We start from the raw sequence: 15,519 nt of genomic DNA on the forward strand, positions 1-15,519 counted from the left end.
CTGTTGAGGCTTCAACTGAGATCTGAGCCCTGTTGTGCTAGGTAGGCACTGTTCATAAACTTAGTAAGATTATGTGACAGTTAAACTGAATTCAAGTGTCCCCAGACCCACTTTAGTGCTTAACTACAAGTTCAGCTTTCCTTTCTAAACATCTCACTGTTGGAAGCACCCCACAGAACATTTCAGAAATTTAGAATGTTAGCTTTTTCACCCCAACTCTGCTGCTGCAAATATACTATAATAGAACAGCAAGGAAACATGGAAAGTAAAGGGGGAAAAACCCACCGACGAGAAAGCAGCTTCTGGCCTGGAGCACTAACCCATTATCTCCTCTCCTCCTCAACAAGATGACATGAGAGAAGAGCAACTACTCTCGCTGTCCCAATGGCATGTCTCCTCTGACTGCATAGTGCTGATTACAACTCCTACCATCTCTATGGGCCCAAATCTCCTCCAGGTACAAATAGTCATTCATTTCCTCATTGCTCAAGTTGGGGTGGTTAGGGGGAGGAGGGGCCTTTCTCCAGAGCACATTCCTTATTTAAAATGCTTAATAATTTAAACATCTCTGGTCCAATCCTCTAATGGAATTTTCTATTTCAGCTTGGTCAAGACTGAGCAAGAACCGCAAGTCAAGGTGCACATAAAACTTAACCTACACCTTCTGGGAGGTGATTGGAGATCAACAGTTTATTAATCTGAGAGCTATGCAGTGCCCACCATTGGATAGACTTGGATTTAAACCTTTTTCCCAGATTAAAGGGATATTTTTAAAATTAAAATCAAACAAATATAGAGCAATCAAAATAAGCATGGAGAATGCAAAGATTATTAAACTCAGGAAGGACTGCTTTTCACCCTAACTTCCACAACTGGGAACTGAACAGTTTTGGTTTATACAATCCTTTTAATGGTCCAGTTCTGTTTCCAATAAAATGAATGGGAGTATTGCCTTTGACTTCTGCAGGAACAAGTCCCATCATTTTTAAAACTCAGTTTGGAGAGAATTTGTTAGGTAGTCCACAAGATTATTTGGGGGCGGGGGGGAGGAGGTGGGCAGGCGCGCACGGTGGAAGGACACCACGAAAAATCAGTTAAATGGGTATTATGATGAATGCTTGCATATACAAACAAAAATGTTGATTATTTTCATTTATTTCCCTTGAACCATCATATCAGTTTTATCCTGTTTCAGCCTGCCTTAGTGATGGATCACCACTGCCAGTTCTCTGGGGATTTAATTCGTGTTACAAAATATGACACCTTGTTACAACTGGACTTTAACATGTACATATACGACATGCATTTTTTATATTTTGTGTTTTTGCTACCTCAGTTGTTTGGCCACATGTTCAACATGTTTCCAAAACCTAAGAAACTTTAAAAATAAAAAAAAAATAAAAAAAAATCAAATAAGGCCAAATTCTGTACTTTCAGTCTCTGCTAGTGTACTGTCCCACAGACTAGAAATAGACCAATAGTGCCTAAAAGCATTGGTTATGATTAATAAACTCAAGTCTTAACTGTATTTGTGAACAGTAATCAGTTTCACTCTTGTACTCCTCTATATTGCAGATGAAAAACAATCCTTTTTTTCCCCTATTAAACATATATATGACATAGATCTCTCTAAAGCTGTCACTGACAAGAGTAGTTGCTGATTATGTGCTGCCATCTAGCAAAATTTTTCAGAAGAATTTAGTTTATCCACACATATATTTTCTGACAGCAGACTATTGTACCTAGGACCATATATTAAAACTTTAGAAGGCTTTGTAAATAGAAATATGTCTGGTGTACTATACATGTTTTCTAATCCTTTTCTTCTTTATTCCTAGAAATATGTTCAAACACAGATCTTGTTTTCATGTAAGTTTATAGTCATCAATCCATGGACAAGATATTGTTTCAATACAAGATCACTGCAAAATTAGACATAAGAGGAGAGGATGGACGGGGGAACAGACAATTGCGGCCTAATGAATGTAAACACTGGAAGCATACATGTATGCAATGGATGCAAGAGTTTACAAGATGAAAGGTTTTCCTTTCTCCCCCCATAAATTACTTTAGTTTGTATTCTTATCACTCTGTTTCTTTAGGGAAAAACAGTTGGGGAGGGTAATATGCACTATAGATGAAAGAAGCATCTTATTCTCCATATTTCTACTCCTTCTCAAAAGTCCCTTCTCTCATCTTTCCACTTTGCTCCAACTTTCTACCTTCCTCCTCCTTTTCCTGCCTATCCACCCCACTGTGCTACATGGAAATAAAAATGGAATTATCAAACCTATTCAGATGCACATTCAGAGCCTTAGTTAAAAATTTCTGCTGACAGACTGCAAATCAATATTCAATTTTTGAACATAGCCGTGTCAGTTATACAGGAGATAGCTGTTTTAAATTATGAATTTGTTTCAAAACTAGTTTTGAAACTCTAATACTTTGAAGTCACACATCATGGAATACTAAAAGATTAGTACACAAAATGTCTGCCACTGTGTTTTAAACAAGTCATGCTCACATGGAAGGATAATTCCACTCTCTCAAAGAATGGGTTTCCTTTATATGTATCAAATACAAAAGTCAAATATTTGTTGAATTATATCTTTAAAACCCCATAAGATAGTGATATAAACACAGAATTAAATGACCATACTGAAGATAGAACATTCCAGGTAACACTGCCAGATCAAGAAAAGAAAGTGAGTTATCCTCTGGAAACATTACGGTATACCTACACTTGAAGTTTTAGTCATGTTTTAACTAATATGTTGAATATTCTAGTGTAGACAGAACAAATACTTGCTGCTAGTCATGTTTAAACCTAGGGCATGTCTTCACTGCAGTGTTAACTTGAGGTGTAATCCGAGTGTTGCTCCTAACTTGATTCCCATGCACACACAAAAATCGCTAGCTCAAATTAAGTGATCCTTTAAACTTGAGCTAGCTGGTCCATCAGGGTGGTGGGGGGGGCTGAAGCTCAAGTGCTGCGGATACTCCAGCTATTAATGCAGAGAGGACTCAACTACCTTGTGCTGCTAATACCAACTGAATTGCTCCAGTGCTGTGCAGTGTGACCGCCCTTACTTTAGCTAGGCTAACTTGTTAATCCAAGTATAGATAACTTGAGCTAACACTGTAATGAAGACTGTAGCTAGAGTTGGCAACATATGTTTGTGTTCTGTCTACACTAAATTTTAGAAACATGTTAAGTAACGAGTTAAAACAACTAAAAATTAGGGCTGCCAAGTGATTAAAAATAATCGCAATTAATCATGAGAGTGATTAATTGCGGTTTTAATCGCACTGTTAAACAGAATACTAGTTTAAATTATAAATATTTTCTCTCCAAAGTTAAATATATTTATTGTAATTACAACACAGAATACGAAGTGTACAGCGTTCACTTTATATTGTTTTTATTACAAATATTTGCACTGTAAAAAAGATAAAAGATTATGCTTCCACTTGTAGAATGTTTAGCATATCTGGCACGTAAATACCTTGCAAAGCTAACTACAACAGTGCCATGCGAATACCTGTTCTCACTTTCAGGTGACATCGTATATAAGAAGTGGACAGCATTATTTCCTGTAAATGTAAACAAACTTGTTTGTCTTAGCAACTGGCTGAACAAGAAATAGGACTGAGTGGACTTTAGAGCCTACAAGTTTTACATTGTTTTGGTTTTGAGTGCAGTTATGTGGGGGGAAATTCTACACTTTGCTCCTGGGGGAATTCTGCACACTATATTTTAAGATTCTGCATATTTTATTTGTTGAAACAGTATATATATAACTCCAGTTTCAATTATTTTGGTAATTTATTTCAAAATACCTGTCAGTAAGTATGGCCGCAACAATACAGAAACAAAAAAAGTTCCCCTGAGAGTAGAGAACCCCTATGATAACCAAGTTCCTATTTCTCTGCCACCGCCCCAACAGAGCCCAGCAGGGGGCTCCCCAACACCCACATGCCCTCCACCCAGAGCCCAGCTGCGGGGCACCCCCCAGCTGAGACACCCGCATCCCCTACCCCTCAGAGGCCAGGCTCGTGGCACCCCTCAGCCCAGAGATCAGCTGCAGGGCCCTCCAGCCCACCTCAATCACTTTGTATGATTAAGTAGTTCACGCTCAGGGGTTGGCAAAGAGAAAATTAGTAACGGTTCAGCACTCTTTAGAAGGGGTGTGCGCTCTGAGAAGGAGGTTGACTGACTGGGATTAGGAGTCAGACCATCCTTTGGGAGGAGAGAAAGAGGAAGGAGAATGTTAACAGTGAAAAAGTTCTCATTGAGAAACGTTTAGGAAACAGGTTGAAGAAAGCTTTTCAAAACCTTTCTTTAACCCCTCCATGATGTAGGAAGTTCTTTATTTGCTTTGCCCAGCCTCTGAAAAAGCCCAGATGTGACAATTGGAGTCCAGGTTCCCTTACACTAATATGACTCTTCTAATCTATTACAACCATAAACCAACAGATCTTTTTTTAACATTGTTATCAAACTCTGTCTGTTCAGATATACTAATAATTAAAGGAAAATAGCAACGTAATATCAAAAGGTAGTCAAAACAGTACATAATTAGATGATTACAGAATAATTCTAATTACAGAAATTAAATCCATAAAAATCTGAATGCAGATTAACAATGCCTGACACAGATTAGATACAGAAAATGCGTCAGATTACTGGACCATGTATGAAACTGAGCATCAACAGTCCTTTTTAAGAATACTTGCTTGACTGGTATTCAGCTTAGATTCTCTGCTGAATGCCCAAGATGCACATGCCCAAGATGGAAAATGGTGAAGCTCCTCTCTGCCTGCAAGATGAAGATCTTAAATACAAACACTAGATTCCCTTATAAGAAATTCAGTATCCCTTCTATTTTCTCTTTATAGATTCCTAAAAATCCATGGTCAATCATCAATATCTCATAATACTGCCACAAGATTTCAGAGCCCAGACTCTGTTCCTCCTTATTAGCTGCTAATTCGACTTTGTGAGTCCACACTAACGGGGAAAGCGTCGACATTGGAAGTGGTGCACTGTGGTCAGCTATCCCACAGTTCCCGGAGTCCCCGCTGCCCATTGGAATTCTGGGTGGAGCCGCAAATGCCTTATGGGTAAAAAAAATGTGTCCAGGGTGCTTTTGGGTAACTGTCGTCATCCGTCCATCACTCCCGCCCTCCCTCCCTGAAAGCGCCGGCGGGAAATCAGTTCGTGCACTTTTCTAGTCAGTGACAGCGCGGACGCCACAGCACTGCGAGCATGGAGCCTGCTGCAACCATCACTGCAGTTGTGGCCGCTCTCAACGCCTCGCAACTTATCATACACCTTTCCCTGAGGCAGATGCAGAAAAGTCAGGCGAGGAGGCTACGTCAACGCGGTGATGGCCTGAAGTCTGAGAGTAGCACAGACCTCTCAGAAAGCAGGGGACCCAGCGCCGAGAACATCACGGTGGCAATGGGTCATGTTGATGCCGTGGAAAGGAGATTCTGGGCACGGGAAACAAGCACTGAGTGATGGGACCGCATAGTGCTGCAGGTCTGGGATGAATCCCAGTGGCTGCGAAACTTTCGCATGCGGAAGGGAACTTTCCTGGAACTTTGTGAGTTGCTGTCCCCTGCCCTGAAGCGCAATGACACCCGGATGCGAGCAGCCCTGACTGTCCAGAAGCGAGTGGCCATAGCCCTGTGGAAGCTTGCAACGCCAGACAGCTACCGGTCAGTCGCGAACCAGTTTGGGGTGGGCAAATCTACCGTGGGGGTTGTTGTGATGCAAGTAGCCAAGGCAATCGTTGATGTACTGCTGCCAAAGGTAGTGACCCTGGGAAACGTGGAGGCCATCATAGATGGCTTCGCAGCGATGGGATTCCCAAACTGCGGTGGGGCCATAGATGGAACTCACATCCCTATCCTGGCACCGGAACACCAGGCCAGCCAGTACATTAACAGAAAGGGATACTTTTCCATGGTGCTGCAAGCACTGGTGGACCACAGGGGACGTTTTACCAACATCTACGTGGGATGGCCGGGCAAGGTTCATGACGCTCGTGTTTTCAGGAACTCTGGTCTGTTTAGACGGCTGCAGCAAGGTATTTACTTCCCGGACCACAAAATAACTCTTGGGGATGTGGAGATGCCTATAGTCATCCTCGGGGACCCAGCCTACCCGCTAATGCCCTGGCTCATGAAGCCCTATACTGGCGCCCTGGACACTGAAAAAGAACTCTTCAACTACCGGCTGAGCAAGTGCAGAATGGTGGTGGAGTGTGCTTTTGGACGTCTCAAGGGGAGATGGAGAAGCTTACTGACTCGCTGTGATCTCAGCGAAACCAATATCCCCATTGTTATTGCAGCTTGCTGTGTGCTCCACAATCTCTGTGAGAGCAAGGGGGAGACCTTTATGGCGGGGTGGGAGGTTGAGGAAAATAGCCTGGCTGCTGATTACTCACAGCCAGACAGCCGGGCGATTAGAAGAGACCAGCGGGAAGCGCTGTGCATCCGGAAGGCTTTGAAAGCAAAGTTCCTGAGTGAGCAGGGTAACCTGTGACTTTAAAGTTTGTGTATTGAGAAGCTAAACCTGCCCCCGTTTCTTTACCCAGTTAATGTTGACTATCCTATCCAGTTACATACCCCCTTCACCCCACTTCCAACACACGTTTCAAAATAAAAATAGTTCTACTTTGTTAAAGCACACCGTTTTCTTTAATACTGTATTCGCGGGAATTTTTTAAAACTGGGACGCAGACTGTGGTGCGGAGCGGGTGTACTGTAGTGGCGCGAATGCAGCTTCTAAACTCAAGGATTGACAGGCTCCGCTGCGGTGGGATGGTTGTTTCAACGGAGCCTGTCACCCCTCCTGATAGGGACTGTGTGTATGGGGGGGTCTATGTGACTTTGTGGCAGGGGGAGGACGGTTACAGATCCCCTGCTGTGTGGCTCTGTGATCCTGCCTAAGGACTGCCGCTTAAGATCTGTAACTGCCCTCCCCTGCCACAAAGTCACAGAGCAACCCACCCCCCACCACATAACATGAAAACAACCTCCCAGACTAACCAGGGTAACTAGTCACTGCATCACTGCACTATGTATGTGCCCTGCTGCTGTGCCTGCCCCCGACTATATACCCTGCCAAAGGTGACTGTCCTGTCGAATTACCAACCCCCTATCCCCCCCTCCTCCAAAAGAACATGATGGAAACAGTAGTTAACAGAAACGTATTTTTTATTATCAACCAAACATGGAACTGGGAAAGTGAAACTTGGACGGGGGCTTGTGTCAGGCGGGAAGGAAAGAACTTGTCAAATTTTGGGGAATGAGAGCCTTCTGCTGCTCGAGCTCTCTGCAGGGGTGGAGTGAGAGTTAGCAGGGACTCTGCCGCCTCTCCTTCTGTGCACTTTGGGTGAGGGGAGTATGGGACTTGGTGGCGGGGGAGGGCGGTTAGAGATGGACTGCAGCGGGGCTCTGTCCTCCTGCCTCCGTTCCTGCAGAACATCCACAAGGCGCCGGAGCGTGTCCGTTTGCTCCCTCATTAGTCCAAGCAGGGTTTGAGTCGCCTGCTGGTCTTCCTGACGCCACCTCTCCTCCCGATCCATGTTGGCTTGGTGCATTCGGGTCAAGTTCTCCCGCCACTGGGTCTGCTGTGCTGCCTGGGCTCTGGAGCAGGCTATAAGCTCCGAGAACATGTCCTCCCGTGTCCTCTTCTTCTTATGCTTAATCCGCGCTAGCCTCTGGGAGTGTGATGACAGGCTAGGTTGTGAGACAGTCGCAGATGGGGCTGTGGGAATGGGAAAAAGGGAGTGAATTCCTCAGAAAGATAAATGTAGTTGTGAACAAAGAACATAGTCTTTCTCTGTGAACAAGACCATGCACAGCACCTATCACATGCGCACTCAGCACAAGGTCGAATTCTCGGCCTTCGCATTCAGTGCCTGGGGTCTTCTACAGCACATTTGAGAAGCCTCTCAGGAGAACGGAATTTCTGTTGCAGGCAGACATGGTAAGCCGTAGACTTGTGGCAGCTTAAAACTTTAATATTAGCAATGGCCTCATTTCACATTGAAATCAATGTCGGTCCCTGCTGCCAGCAATTCGGCAAGCAGGAAGTCTGCTCCTGTCCCACACCCTCGCGGCTGTCCCCGGGAACGATCCCTTTCGGCTGCCCCTCTCCCGCCTCCACCGCGTGGCTGCAAACCAGCGGTTACAGTTCTGTAAAGGAACGGCAAAGCAGTCCCAACACTAACATTCCCCTACCTCATTCAAAGCAGGTCATCATGAGCGACATCACCCTCATGAGGATCTCTGACAGCGAGAAAGAGCGAATGCTCCGGGAAAGCCTCCAAAGACCAGGGCCGTATGCCGCCATGCTGTGCAGAGCAATGATTCCAGAGTACTTGCTTGTCTCGTGGCGTGGCAACGTGTCCTACTACGGAGGACCCAATAAGGCCGCTCTCCCCAAGAACCTAATGCAGCGGATTTCCAATTACCTCCAGGAGAGCTTCCTTGAGATGTCACAGGAGGATTTCTGCTCCATCCCCGGACATATAGACCGCATTTTACTGTAGCTGCTGTAGCAGTGACTAACCAGTAGAGCGGCTTGGGCAGGACAATCATGCAAAACCGGACATTGCTAGATTTTTTTTCAATAGTTGCACTGCCCATGACTGAACCGTTAAGCTAATCAAACTAATCATGAGAAACCCATTTTTTAAATTGTTAATATTCCTGTTCTGTTACAAATAAATGTTTAGATTTTTACAACACTTACTGGCTGATCCTTCCCCAGATTCTGTGTCCGGGGTAACGGCTGGGGAGGGTTGGTAGGGGATCTCTGTAAGGGTGATGAAGAGATCCTGGCTGTCGGGGAAATCAGCGTTGTGAGCGCTGTCGACTGCCTCGTCCTCCTCATCTCCTTCCTCATCTTCCCCGTCCGCTAACATGTCCGAGGATCCAGCCGTGGACACTATCCCATCCTCAGAGTCCACGGTCACTGGTGGGGTAGTGGTGGCGGCCGCACCGAGGATGGAATGCAGTGCCTCGTAGAAACGGGATGTCTGGGGATGGGATCCGGAGCGTCCGTTTGCCTCTTTGGTCTTCTGGTAGCCTTGTCTCAGCTCCTTGATTTTCACGCGGCACTGCGTTACATCCCGGCTGTATCCTCTCTCTGCCATGTCTTTAGAGATCTTCTCGTAGATCTTTGCATTCCGTCTTTTGGATCGCAGCTCGGAAAGCACGGACTCATCGCCCCACACAGCGATGAGATCCAAGACTTCCCGATCAGTCCATGCTGGGGCCCTCTTTCTATTCTGAGATTGCACGGCCATCACTGCTGGAGAGCTCTGCATCGTTGCCAGTGCTGCTGAGCTCGCCACGATGTCCAGACAGGAAATGAGATTCAAACTGGCCAGACAGGAAAAGGAATTCAAATTCAAATTTTCCCGGGGCTTTTCCTGTGTGGCAGTTCAGAGCATCCGAGCTCGTACTGCTGTCCAGAGCGTCAACAGAGTGGTGCACTGTGGGATAGCTCCCGGAGCTATTAGCGTCGATTTCCATCCACACCTAGCCTAATTCGACATGGCCATGTCGAATTTAGCGCTACTCCCCTCGTCGGGGAGGAGTACAGAAGTCGAATTAAAGAGACCTCTATGTCGAACTAAATACCTTCGCGGTGTGGACGGGTGCAGGGTTAATTCGATGTAACGGCGCTAACTTCGACATAAACGCCTAGTGTAGACCAGGCCTTAGAGTATAGTAGGGATCTGAGTCGGCAACCGTACCCAACCAAACGCGTGATCCTTGCATCTGTGTAACCCCCTCTAAGGGCTTGTCTACAGACATCTGACCAGCACAGCATTAGCAAATATCTATTCCTGAATAATTTACCATGTTGACACTCTACTCCACAATAAGTAATTTTATTCTTGAATAATTACTCTGTGTCCAAAACAGAGTAGTTATTCCACCTAAAATCACTTTTACTGCAGACTAGTGTCTACAAAGGGGAATTACACCGCTCTACAGCCAAAATGATTCTGAAATAAATGTAGTCAAACTTTACTAATTCTGGGTCACTGAGAACGAAAATGATGCTTAAAATTGTTGATTGGCTCTAGTTTTCAAGATATGCTATTGGGTCAGTATATACGACCCTTGACTTGGGAATGGCGGAGGATAAGTGCGTTATAAAGGGAAGGGATCTCAATTTAAACCAGAAATGACTAAAATACATCTTTGACTGGATCTATGATTAAATCTATGACTGGGTTTGGACAGTACTTGCTTTTAGGCAAAACAATGAATGATGCAATCTGAAGCTGGTATTGCGTCATACATGATATGAATTGCATCATGTTATTCCTAGAAGTCATGGATGATGCAATCATAACGACGCTTACATCACTCTGCTGAACAAATTGCCCTATATCAGCTCTAGAAATCATACAGTGTCATGCTCTCTTATTTGTTAGTGTTTGATTTTGCAAAGGGACACATTTCTGTTTAGCCAAAGTGAGCAGAGATGCCTCGTACTTGTGTGAACAGTGCAGATAACTTCTGCTATGTTTGTGGTGAAGTGACTTTTGCATCACAAAAGCGCAGTATAACCACTCTGGTTAAGAAAGCCTATCACCTTTATTTTGGCTGCAAAATTGGAGATCAGGACAAGAGGTGGGCCCCATGCATATGCTGCAACACTTGTGCAACAAATCTTCGCCAGTGGTTGAACTGGAAAAGGAAATCTATGCCTTTTGCAGTGCCAATGATTTGGAGAGAGCCAACAGATCATACCAGCAATTGTTACTTCTGCCTGGTGCCTCCAGTTGGGAAAGGTGTGTCAAAGAAGAAAAAGTGGACTGTGCATTAGCCAAACATTCCATCAGCTATACGCCCAGTACCCCACGGAGAAGGACTGCCGGTTCCTGATGTACCAGAATCATTCTCACTTGAGTCAGACGAGGAAGAGGAAGAGGATGAAACTTCTGGTCCCGAACCATCAATGTCACAGGACCCACATTTTCTCCCATCTTCCTCCTCTGAACCACACCTCATAACACAAAGTGAACTGAATGACTTTGTCAGGGATTTGGAACTACCCAAGAGTAAGGCAGAGCTGTTGGGCTCCAGACTACAGCAGTGGAATCTCCTGGCAGGTAATGGTAGGGTTTCCGTGTTCCGTGACCGTCAAAAGGATCTTGTCCCATTCTTTTTCATGGAAGGTGATCTTGTAGCCTGCAACAACATCGATGGTGTGATGGCAGCGCTCAACATCGTTCACGATCCAGATGAGTGGAGGCTGTTCATTGATTCATCCAAGACGAGTCTTAAAGCTGTTTTACTGCATAATGGCAATGTTTTGCCATCAATTCCAGTTGGTCATGCAGTCCATATGAAGGAAACCTATGACAACATGAAACAACTTTTGAAGTGCATAAACTATGACCAACATCAGTGGCAGCTTTGTGGCAATTTGAAGGTTGTTGCTCTCTTGCTTGGTCTGCAGACTGGATACACAAAGTACTGCTGTTTTCTCTGCGAATGGGATAGTCGTGCAAGAGATTCCCACTACATCAAGAAAGATTGGCCACTCCGACAGTCATTGGAGCCTGGGAGGAAAAGTGCTCAGCATCCACCACTTGTTGAATCAAGGAAGATTTTGTTACCACCCTTACACATCAAGCTGGGTCTGATGAAGAACTTTGTCAAGGCCATTGACAAAACACAAACAGCTTTCAAGTACCTCCGTGGAAAATTTCCAAGGTTAAATGAAGCTAAGATAAAGGAAGGTGTCTTTGTTGGTCCTCAGATTCGTGAACTTCTTCGAAATGATGCATTTGACCATGCACTGCGTGGCAAGGAAAAGACGGCATGGAAAGCCTTCCAGTTAGTGGCAATACATTTTCTCGGAAAAAACAAGGCAGACAACTACAGGTTGTTGGTGGAAAACCTCCTCCAGGCATACAAAAGCCTTGGTTGCAACATGTCACTAAAGAGACATTTTTTGCACTCTCATCTAGATTTTTTTCCACCGAACTGTGGAGTAGTGAGCGACGAGCACGGCGAGTGATTTCATCAGGACATTGCAACAATGGGGAAACGATATCAGGGCAAATGGAGCCCATCAATGCTTGCAGACTATTGCTGGACAGTGACAAGAGATGCTCCATTAACGAATACAAGAGACAGGCCAAGAAGCGCTGAGTAGACACTGAATAGGACTAAACTATGTACATAATAGTTTTTCGCCTTTTGTTTCATAATAAATTTTATTTATATAACCCTTTTGCTGATTTTTAAAGTGTTACATAAACAGGACAGGTGAAATATCATGTAAAGCAACCATAAACACATGAAAAGACCTAGGTTTACAATTTATGATTAAAACTCTACTATCTACACAATATACATAGACATAAAATGTAAAAACTTAAATATCTTAGAAACAGTAGCCAGTTTTAATTGTCATATTTGAATTCAGCACATCAAAATACATAATAAATAGCACATTTTATCGCTGCGGCAGATGACTTCTCAAAAATTGTAGACCAGTGTTATACCTATTAGCAAAATTATATCAGAATACCTATTGAAGAATACATAGAATACTTGTTATGGGAAATTTTCCCCTTTGTAGACCAGTCCTAACTTCAACTATCAGTTGCAAGATAGGGGCCCAAATACTATGTCTCATGCTCCCCCTGCTGTCCTGCACATTCACAAGATGGAGAAAATCAGATTGCAGGTATTTTATTCCCTAATTTGAAAGCTCTCAATAATGCAGGACCATTTAAAACTGCTGTCAAAATATGACAGTTTAAATTAGGAAGAAATGTTTTAAGAGATTCAGTAATTTGTAACAGAACAAAGAAGTAGAGTTTTTAGTTTTACCACAATTAATCCAAAAAGAATATCTCCGGAAAGATGAATATCAATTGGCTACCTGTCTCAGTTACCAGTACCTTCCAGGCCAGGGTCCAAAACATGGATCCAAAGACACAGTTCTCTTTGCTCTCTTGGGCCAGGTGTACTCTATAAACTTACATCAATATAACTATGTGGCTCAGGGGTGTGAAAAATCCACACCCCTGAGCCACAGTAATTCCAACCTAACTCCCAGTGTAGCCAGCGCTATGTCGCCAGGAGGGCTTCTCCTGTTGACATAGCTACGACCTCTTCTGGAGGTGGATGAACTATGCTGACAGAAGCTTTCCCGTGGGTGTAGTAGTGTCCTAAGTGAAATGCAACTGTGCTGCCACAGTGTTTTAAGTGTAGACCTGCTCCCAGTGATGGATCACCAAAGTGTCTTTTTGCTTCACTTTTTATTTCCCCAGAATTTACTGTATTTGTTTCCCCGATTAACTCTTGGGGTTCAGACTCCAGTGTCCTCGTATGCTGATTTTACATGCCCCCAGTCAATCTAGCTTTTCCTGATGAGGTACATGCAAATGGGGCTCTCTTTGTGTTGGTTCCACAATGCTTAATTTACTTTAGAGGCAAGGAGATAAATTCCTTCCCTCCTGTGTGGAAGAAAAGCTGCTTCTCCCTTTGTTTGAATACAGACTTTAAAGTATATCATCAGCAAGTATCAATTCTCCATATAGTGTTAATACATACATATCACAATTATATTAATGACCAGTGGGCTACTGGCTCTCATTCAATACCTTACAAGACATTTTAATATGTAAATACGAGGATAGCAACGTGTTAGATGTAGGTGTTTGTCAGACCTGATAGGAGTTATTGTTACATGACAGTGAACCCTTTGCCAGTTGGCACTAAGAGGATCTTAGGGTCACTGAATGACAGCACCCTTTCTCTTCTCAGCAGCCTCAAGGGAGAAAGTCTGTGCTTTCCATTAGGACATTACCCAGAATATCGGTGATGGCACCCTAATCTTTTGTTAATCTTAATCAGGCTAACTCCATTTAAGGGCAGCATTTCAATCTGCCAGAAGCCAAAGGGATGCATGTAGTTTTTAAAAACTGAAAGAAACTGTTGAACCTGCTCTTACTTTTAAGGAAAAGGGAACAGCCAACAAAATTACAGTCCATCAGATCAAACATCACTCTGAGCTACGCAGAAGGGCTAGTACTCATTGCTGTTGGTTACAGCTACTTGGATCAGGAAGGGGCACAGCCCAATGGAACCCATGGAGCCAGACAACTGCAGCCCATGAGACAACAACTCCACCTGCCACATCTCAATCCCAGTGGTGTCAACATGAAAGTGTAACATGAAGTTTACACTATCCTGTGTCCACCCAATCCAGGTGACAGAGGCAGGACTTGGACCAAACATTTCTAGAGGCTTATAAATAGGTCACTACCAAATTCACAGCCATGAAAAATGTGTCACAGATTGTGAAATCTGATCTCCCCCTGTGAAATCTGCCAGGGAGAGGCTGGGCTGCGGGTGACCCACCAGTGGCACCTACCATGCACTGGGCTCCAGCTGCTAGTGGAGGCTGCCATAAGGCCAGCCCTGTCCCCCAAAAGTGATGATGCACCCCCCTATACCATGCAGCCCTCATGTCTGCACAGCCCATTGCTCTCCAGCTGTCCTGTTCTGAATGCAGCACCTCTGTCACCAACAGCGCAAAATAATGGTGACAATACCATGACCCCCCCTACATTAGCCTTGCATCCCCTCCCCCGCCCTCTTTTGCGTCTGGACCCCCATGGTTACAACACTGTGAAATTTCAGGTGTAAATATCTGAAACCCTGAAATTGATTATGTTTAAAAGCCTATGATCATGAAATTGACCAAAATGGACCATGAATTTGATAAGGCCACTACTTAACACTCTGGGCACCATGGGCCACACTGCAGCGCTACTGAGGCCTCCTCTGACTGGTATTGGCCAGGTTTTGAGGGGCCACAATATACCTGATCCCAGGGCTCCCCTGGGATGGGAGATGAACTAAAAGCCCAAAAAACAACTCGCCCCAGCCTGGGACCCCCCATGACTCTCCCTCCATCCATGCGCAGCCCGGGACCCGCCCCGCAGCGCTCTCCCTACGCCCCTCATCGGGGGGCCGCACCCCCCTGCCAGAGGCCCCCGGGTTCTGAGCCCCAGGAGGGAGCAGCCGGGAAACCGCCGGCGAGGGCCACGTGCGGGGGGAGAGGGGCCGCGTGCAGACTCACCTCATTGTTAAGGTTCAGCACCTGCGCCATGGCGGCCCCACTACACCGCAACAGCCCACGCGAGCCAGTAGCCCCCGTGGCGAGGGGAAGCGCAGCCCCACGGCTCACACGCTTTCCAAAGACAAGCACGAAACGAAACTGCGCGCGTGCGCACTGCTCTCGGCGTTGCGGAGACGCTCTAGGTGGCGTCTCGATGGTGAGGGCCAGTCTAGGCATCGGCGGCATCTCGCTGGCCCGAGCGGACTTGATTGAACCACGGCCACCACGGGGCAGAGCTGGAGGAAGTTGTGCTGGGTTCGCTGCGCGGCGGCCTGGGGGGAGAGACTTTTCCTTTGTTTTTCAGTGATTTCAGCTTATGGCTGTGTCAGGACTTT

General features: G+C 45.2%; 1 protein-coding gene across 1 annotated transcript in view; it reads right to left on the reverse strand.

Annotated features, from left to right (window-relative positions):
* The window catches only part of SRFBP1 (serum response factor binding protein 1), a 115,740-nt gene extending 100,462 nt beyond the window's left edge, over positions 1-15,278 (reverse strand). Inside the window, exon 1 of the mRNA XM_054032656.1 lies at positions 15,146-15,278. Coding sequence (XP_053888631.1) covers positions 15,146-15,175 — 30 coding nt within the window. The 5' untranslated portion in view covers positions 15,176-15,278. The remainder of the gene's footprint in view (positions 1-15,145) is intronic.
* Positions 15,279-15,519: the final 241 nt, after the last annotated feature.

This window comes from Malaclemys terrapin, chromosome 6 (genome assembly GCF_027887155.1).
Source record: "Malaclemys terrapin pileata isolate rMalTer1 chromosome 6, rMalTer1.hap1, whole genome shotgun sequence".
Classification (NCBI taxonomy): Eukaryota; Metazoa; Chordata; order Testudines; family Emydidae; genus Malaclemys; species Malaclemys terrapin.